Source organism: Lotus japonicus, chromosome 1 (assembly GCF_012489685.1).
Source record: "Lotus japonicus ecotype B-129 chromosome 1, LjGifu_v1.2".
In the NCBI taxonomy this organism is placed as follows: domain Eukaryota; kingdom Viridiplantae; phylum Streptophyta; class Magnoliopsida; order Fabales; family Fabaceae; genus Lotus; species Lotus japonicus.
Window position 1 is genome coordinate 134,014,531 of NC_080041.1, and position 8,312 is coordinate 134,022,842.

General features: G+C 34.0%; 1 protein-coding gene across 2 annotated transcripts; it reads left to right on the plus strand.

Moving 5' to 3' along the window:
- The first annotated feature begins 912 nt into the window (after window positions 1–912).
- LOC130732734 (cullin-1-like) lies at window positions 913–6,936 on the plus strand. Of its 2 annotated transcripts, XM_057584725.1 has the most exons (19): window positions 913–1,040; window positions 1,155–1,254; window positions 1,341–1,526; window positions 1,675–1,722; window positions 1,804–2,007; window positions 2,099–2,176; window positions 3,228–3,317; window positions 3,645–3,725; window positions 3,827–3,886; window positions 4,224–4,253; window positions 4,345–4,431; window positions 4,748–4,900; window positions 4,976–5,031; window positions 5,136–5,256; window positions 5,468–5,638; window positions 5,749–5,892; window positions 5,982–6,200; window positions 6,292–6,459; window positions 6,593–6,936. In XM_057584725.1, exons 1-19 carry the CDS (start codon window positions 913–915, stop codon window positions 6,692–6,694), a joined length of 2,226 nt encoding a protein of 741 aa, XP_057440708.1. In that variant the 3' UTR covers window positions 6,695–6,936. The 2 variants fall into 2 exon arrangements, with proteins under 2 accessions (XP_057440708.1, XP_057440709.1); XM_057584726.1 differs by lacking the exon at window positions 4,224–4,253 and having other exon boundaries at window positions 4,324–4,431; window positions 5,136–5,172; window positions 5,453–5,638.
- Window positions 6,937–8,312: the final 1,376 nt, after the last annotated feature.

Sequence of the window (8,312 nt, forward strand, 5' to 3'; positions counted from 1 at the left end):
TAAATATTTAATCTTTACCAAATATTAAATTTTGTAAATTAAATAGAGTTTTGGAGTTAGATTACATCCTATAAAAATAAGATTACCAAAACGGAAAAAATATCAATATCACAATTCGAGAAAAGAGAAGAGGATTTTGGAAAATATGTGTGTATTTTTTCACCAATACTATTTTTCTGAAAACCATTCATGTTTATTTTTTGAAAAGATACAAAACAATTTTTTTTTGATTTATTTATGATTTAGAAGATTACAAAGAGATACATTTTCAATTTACCAAAAAAAACAGATTACATAGATTTGGAAGATTAAATACACTCACTCACTCACACATGCATAAACGAGTCCTTATAAAAGGACTGACACTGCATTGAGTAACAAACAAACCTGAGAGGAGATAGGAGATTATTGCCTAGCTGATGCAGAGTAATCTCTTCATCATCATCTGCTAACTAGTGAGTCTTTCTCCACTCCAAAACCTCTATCAAACTCTATTTTCTTATTGCAGTTACTCATACCACTTTTTCTACTTCACAGGCCAAACAAACAATCACTCTCCGGCATTCTTCAACCGTCTTGCTTCACAATCCGACGAAGATTTCCTGATCAACGTCGCAACAGTTAGGGTTAGCACGTCTATTTCACTCTCTAAAATCTTCAAACATCGCGGCTGATTTTCTTTTATTCTTTTTAATTATTTACTATATTTTGTTGATGATCGCGCCGCCTGAGCCTCCAGGGTTTAATCTTTGCAATTTGTGTATTGTTATTTGAAACATATGCAATGTGTTGAGCAATGTGCATTATTCGAAATCAATTCAATCATATTATAGGGCTGATTTTCATTATTTATGTGTGTGTACTGTTATACTATACTATAGTCTGAATGTTGTTGATGTTTCTGCAGTCACAATGGTGAAGGAGACGCTAAGTTTTGAGGAAGGCTGGGGCAATATGCAGAAGGGGATCACCAAATTGAAGAGAATTCTGGAAACGAAAGAAGATAATTTCGATTCAGAGCAATACATGATGCTGTACACGTATCCTTTATCTTTGATTCAGTTATTGACATTGTTGCTGTAACAGTTCTTTTGTTGTTTCGTTTTTTACTCTCAGTTTTGGACTTTTTTTTTTCCTTAAGTCAACCATCACAGAACAATCTATAACATGTGTACTCAGAGGGCTCCGTGTGATTATTCACGAAAGCTTTATGACAAATACCAAGAGTTTATTGACGAATACCTTACATCTACCGTAGGGAAATCTCCCGCCTTTATGTTTTAAGGACTTTGGTTTTGTTGTCATATATAATTTACTTAGTCTGATACTTTGTGTTTCAGGTTCTTCCAATTCTGAGAAAGAAGCATGATGAGTTCTTGTTGAGGGAACTTGTCATAAGATGGGAAAACCATCAACTTATGATCAGGTGGCTTCAGCGTTTCTTCAATTATCTTGATCGCTACTTTGTTACTAGGAACTCCCTGCCTAGTCTCAAGGATGTTGGTCTTACTTGCTTCTTTGATTTGGTCAGTTACTGATCTCTTTAAGCAATATCTTTTAGATTTCTTATAATCTTATCCATGACTATGCATTGATGGGAAATACTAGTGTATGCTCCAGTTATTTTTTTTATGTACAGTTGAATTTATTCAAGTCTACCCAATTTTATTACAGGTTTATAAGGAACTACGAACTAATGTCAGGGAAGTTGTGATTGCTTTTGTAAGTGTGCCATTTTACATTGTGTTGATATGATTTGTTGGTGATGGGTGCCCTCTGGAATAACCTTGGCTTTTGTTACAGATTAACAAAGAGCGTGAGGGAGATCAGATTGATAAATCATTATTGAAAAATGTTCTTCGTATATTTGTTGAGATGGATAAGGGTGAAAAAGCACACTATGAAAATGACTTTGAGATCCAAATGCTTGAGAATACTGCTGATTACTACAAAACCAAGGCTGCAAACTGGATTGAGGTTGACTCCTGTCCAGTTTACATGCTAAAGGCAAGTCTGTCTATATTCTGCCTTGGGAATTCAGATTGTTGTATCTTGTTAATTGATATTTGTAATAATTTGTATCCCTTTGAGTACACAGGCTGAGGATTGCTTGAGAAAGGAGAGAGAAAGAGTACCTCATTATTTGCACTCTAGCACTGAGCAGAAATTAGTAGAGGTCAGCATAAACTATTGAACTTTTTTTGTTTGTTTTTAATAAAAAAATATTGGGTGAAAGATGATAAAAATGTTCACAGGTTCTGTTTTTTGTTATATCCATTTATTTCTACAATTGCAGCAGATATTAACTGCTTAATTTTGATAGTTAGGACATAGGATGTGAAAAACTTTATACCTGTTTATGTTTACATGAGTTGTACTTGTTACATAGATTACAAAGTATGGAAAGCGCATGTTACTATTATGTATGCTCAACTAAGTTTGAGGGATGAAGTTTCAATAATAAATTGTAGCGGAAAAATGGTGATCAAATTTATTCAAAGACAAGTTTGCTTATTATTTAAGTTGTTCCCTTTACTTCTTACTAAAAAGATTTGAAAATTTGACTGAGGGAGATGTCAACCGTAGGATTTAAGTAGGATGTATGATGTGGAGGAAGGGCTTCAGGCATTATTTGTGTTAGAAAAGTACCTCAATTTAAAATAGAAAATTTTATTGTATAACTAACTATAAGATGCCATGATACATGGGACTGAATGTTGAGTAGCAAATGGCTAATGAGAATTTAAGCTCAGTGTTATGGAGATTAGAATGTTAAGATGAATGAGCGGTTACGTAGGACCAAATAGGATTGTAAATACAATCATTAAGGAAAAAGTTTGTGTTGTTCTATTGTAGAAAAAAAGTGTAGACTCTTGTCTTAGGTGGCTTTGAACATGTATGTAGCAAAATCCTGGAAGCACCGGTAAGGAGGGTTGACTAAATGGACGAGCTGGAGGGTAGTCAAATAGGTAGAGGTAGAATGAGACCAAGGAAACCTTTAAGTCAAACAATTGAAAGAAATTTAGAGGTAAATGTTTCATCTTTGAACTTAATATATGGCATGGCATCTGGATGTCATGTGATCCATGTAACAGGCTCCACCTAACTGGAAAAAAGCATGGCTGTTGTTGTATTGGAAGTTTTTTTCCCTTACTCCTAGTTTCCTGTTAGAATTATTCCCCTATATATAATGCATTGATTTGTTTTCTTATTTTCCATTTTAATAGCAAGTGGAAAATGAATTGCTGATAACACATGTAAGTCAACTACTTGAGAAGGAGCATTCCGGCTGTCATGTCTTGCTTAGAGATGATAAGGTACTTGCCTGCTTTGCATTTCTCTGCCTGATGATGTTTACTCAGTTTTTTTTGTTACAATTAAAGCTTTAATATAAGATTTGACATGGCTGAAAACCCCTTTGTTTCCATCATATTGTTTAAATACTATGTTGTCATGTTTGAGTTGCAGAACCTTGCAGATTTCAAAAAAATATCCCTATAGTTGAAATGCTATTCTACTTTGCAACACCCAGACAAAATAAAAAATTTACAACAATTATTAGATAATCTTTCCAAAATGGCCACCTAATCATTTTACCTATTCATATACTGGTTACCTATCTTCTTGATTTGTTTTATGTCTAGGTGGAAGATCTCTCTAGGATGTTCAGACTTTATAATAAAGTACCTCAAGGCTTTGATCATGTGACCAGTGTATTCAAAAAGGTTGGTTTCTTTAGTTTTTGCATTAGAATCTGCGATCAAATTGAGCCTCTTTGTTTTTAGTATTTTTTCAATGCTGTATTATAATGGTTGTCTGTTTGCAGCATATTACAAATGAAGGTACAATATTGGTCCAACAGGCCGAGGAAGCTGCTAGCAATCAGGTTTACTACATGCTTGAACAATCTGATTGCATTGATATTTAATCTTCTTCTTCTTGACGCTTTCATCGAAGTCTTAAGTGGATTGATTGCTATTATGTCATCAGAAGATTCTTTTTGCAGTTAGCATATGGGGCAAGGGTTCCTTTAATATTATTGTCAAACCACCTGATGCTTTTTGGCATATTTTATATTTTTTGACTTGCTCTGTTTGATTGAAGCATGCTGAACTGATATCATTTTCTACTTACTAGTTCTACAAATATTACTGCATTCAATTTGCCTTGAGAGATTGGTTGTTGCTAATTGCTGACAGTTTTTTCTTTTTCTTTTTCTCCAGACTACAAGTGGTTCTGGCATTCAGGAACAAGTAAGTCTCCCCAGCTTTTTTTTTTTTTTTCCTAATTATCCATTGTATCAATAGCTGGAAAGGTGTGAAGTTTAATCATTTGACATTGCAGGTCCTTGTCAGAAAATTCATAGAGCTCCATGACAAGTACATGAACTATGTTAATGATTGCTTTATGAATCACTCACAGTTTCACAAGGTTTGTTGAGGCGATCACTGAGTTATTTTATTTCCTTTGAATAACTTACTAAATAATAGAGTTATTTATATTAAATAGTTTATTTGATTTTGGTTGCTATGGACCAAGTAGGGTGGATTCAGCCACTATAGCTAGGGCTCTCAGTTTTGGGAATTGAGAGATTTCTTTATGTTGTACCTTCCCTTGTTTTCTTTTCAATACATGGCAATTCTTTCCCGAAATCCACACGTCGCTACAGTTATTTGGAAGTTCATTTTCCAATAAGTATTTCGAGGAAATTCAATGTGTGTTTTATCTAAATCCATCTCCTTCACAGGCATTAAAGGAAGCATTTGAGGTATTCTGCAATAAAAATGTTGCTGGTAATCCCAGTGCAGAGCTGTTGGCTACATTCTGTGACAATATCCTTAAAAAGGGTGGTGGAAGTGAGAAGCTGACTGCGGAAGCAACTGAACAAACCCTTGAGATGGTAGCTTTTAGGTTTCCTTCGTCAGATTTTTACATCATTATGATTTGAGTTACTGAAATTGTTTAACATCTACAGGTAGTCAAGCTGCTTGCATATATCAGTGATAAGGATCTCTTTGCAGAATTTTACAGGTAATAATTTTTTGTTTTATTTTTTTTTATTATGTATATATTTTCTTATGTTTTAAGCTCCATATTTTTTTGTGAAGCCATTCTTAGCTATTTTATATTTGCAGGAAGAAGCTTGCCCGCAGATTACTTTTTGACAGGAGTGCCAATGTGGACACAGAGAAGACTGTTTTGACTATGTTAAAGCAGCAATGTGGTGGCCAGTTCACATCAAAGATGGAGGGAATGGTCAGTTGGCTTTGAGCCTGTTTTGTTTTGGATCAATGAGCACTTATTGGAACTTCTTTAGTGCTTTATCTAGCAGACAAGCTCCAATAAGTGCTCTTTACTCTTTAATTTGTATCCAAACGAGATCTTTGTTGCCAGGCTATCTCACACTTAGTTGTCCCTTTTTAACTTTGATAATTTGAGGATTTATTGAAAGTATGTTAACTTTCAGATGAACGACCATACAATGGCTCAGGAAAATCAGATGAGATTCCAGAATTATCTAGATTTTGGCATTAACTCCCATGAAAAAACTGGAGTTGACAGCCTGACAATTACAGTTCTTACCACAGGATTTTGGCCAAGTTATAAATCTTCTAATCTCACTCTCCCTTTAGAGATGGTAAGACCGTATTGCTGATGCAGTTATTTAAGTTTCCATTGTCGTGTTATTTTGTGATGAAGGTGGACTGTCTTCATTAATACTCTATTATGGTAATTTTTTTGTTTCAGGCCAAGTGTGTGGAAGTTTATAAGAATTTTTATGAAAGGGATGCAAGAAAGAGAAAACTTACATGGATTTATTCACTGGGAACTTGCAACATCTCTGGCAAGTTTGAACCAAAAACCATTGAACTAGTTGTGTCAACCTATCAGGTATTTCTATTATGCTCTGAATATTATGACACTTAAGTATTTAAGTCTATGAACTCATGCTTAGGGATTGAAAATTGTATGTTTTACAGGCTGCTGTTCTGCTGCTATTCAACACTGCTGATAGGTTGACCTATTCAGAGATCATGACTCAGCTGAACTTGAATCATGAGGACCTTGTTAGAATACTCCATTCCCTGTCATGTGCAAAATATAAGTTACTGATTAAGGAGCCGAACACTAAAACTATATCTCAAAACGACAGCTTTGAGTTCAACTCCAAATTTACAGATAGAATGAAAAAGATAAAGGTCTGTTTTTACTTTCAGTCATAACCCATATTTTGTTGTATTTACCCAATACATATGATAAATGTGGTAAATCTGGCACTTTTGATAACAGATCCCTCTGCCGTCGGTTGATGAAAGAAAGAAAATAATTGATGATGTTGACAAGGATAGGCGGTATGCTATTGATGCAGCTATTATGCGAATTATGAAAAGTAGGAAAGTTTTGGCCCATCAACAATTAGTCTTGGAGTGTGTTGAGATGATGAGCCGCATGTTCAAGGTAGAAAAATGCGTGAATTAATTTATTGTTGTCAATGTGAATTGCTTTTTAGTGCCATAAAGATATTGGTTAGCTGCATGATTTTATTTTCTGTACTTTCTCAATTTATAATTTTTTGGAATTGAATTTATAGCCTGACATCAAAGTAATCAAGAAGCGGATTGAGGATCTTATCGCCCGGGAGTACCTGGAAAGGGACAAAGACAACGCGAACACCTTCAGGTATCTGGCGTGATGAAAGCTACAAATGTACAGTAGCAAGGATTGAGGGCTGCAAATGAGAACTGAGATTTTCTGATTTTGATTTCTAGGAAGGTTTAAATTGAGAATTCTTCAGGTTACAGAATACTGTAAATGCTGGTAGTTGATTGTGAGTTGTGACCTTTAAAGAGTTAGCTTCAGTCATTTTAGTTGGATATATATATATATATATACACACATACCATTGACATTTTATCAGTGTTTCAGAAACTTCGACTGTACTATGCTTGAATCAATAAACAATAAATTTGAATGGTTATTATTTATCCTCTCACTGCTATTTTTATATTACAGACCATATGATATAATTATTTTACATAAATCTGAAATTCAATTTGAATTTAGCATAGTTTCTTTATTTTATTACGTTTATGTATTATATCTATATTTTCAAGGTGGGTTAGGGGACATTTTTTCGGGTAGGATAATTGGTGTGGATATAACCCTTTGCGTGACATGTTGAGAAGAGAAGACTGTTATTGATTTTTCATGAGAGAATGAATTGAATGGGACTTTAATTCATTCTCTTTACAATATGATTCCTCAGCATCTTTGAAGGTCACTGCATAATATTAAATATTCCATGGCCCACTGATGATACTTTTGATGATGGTTGGAACTGGGATGGTAACAAAAAGCGTATCTATTCTTGTGCGTTAAACTATATTTGGTTGCTTCCAAGGTGATCTTACGTTGTCTGATAAGGGACACTGGTCTAGTGGTCTTCCATTTGGAAACCAGAAAAAAAGATATAAAAATTTCTATGACTAATTCTTCATAAAAATAATACATGGAGATTAATGTTTGCTATAATGGTGGCGCAGAGGGATTCCATATTGAATTGTGTGACACTTTGGGTATGAGTTTGTTAGGTTTGCTAGAGAAACCAGGAGATCGCCAATGAAACAATGCAGTGGAAGGGAAATTGAAATCAGTAATAGGGTTTCAAAAACAAATTTTTTGATTATTTGTTCATACCAAATCTAACAAGTATAGCAGGGAAAAAGTTATGGGTTTTGGGGGTGAGTTATGGGTTTTGGATTGAGTGTTCTTAGCGATGATGAGAGAAGAAGATGAAGGAAAAAAAGTCGGGTTTGAATGGAGGAAAAAATCAATGTTTTTTATTTTGTTTTGATCATTGTATTATAGGAAATTATTGATTTGGTTTCTTCAATGATCCACATAAGCATTTTTTAAAATTGAGAATATACAGGAAAATCCATGTCATTTAAATTATCTACGTGGATGAAGAGTATGCATACACATCATCACTTAATAAGTGTTAGTGGCCTAATCATGTGTATTTTAAAAAACTTGGGTTGTATTTTAAATAATTTATAGGGAACAAAATCGCAAAATTACCATTTTGTAGGGACCAAAATATATTCAACCCAAAAATAAATTATCAGCCAAAGTTTTAATTAACAGTTGAGAGCTTTGCTCAGTTTGCAATGGAGTTTGTCTAAATGACTCATGATAAAGTTTGGGTTAAATAACCCACCATCCAATCACATTGGAGATAAGTGAGTTTGAATTTTTATATTTTATTTATTAATTTATTTCCAACTCATTTATCTCCCATGTGATTGAAT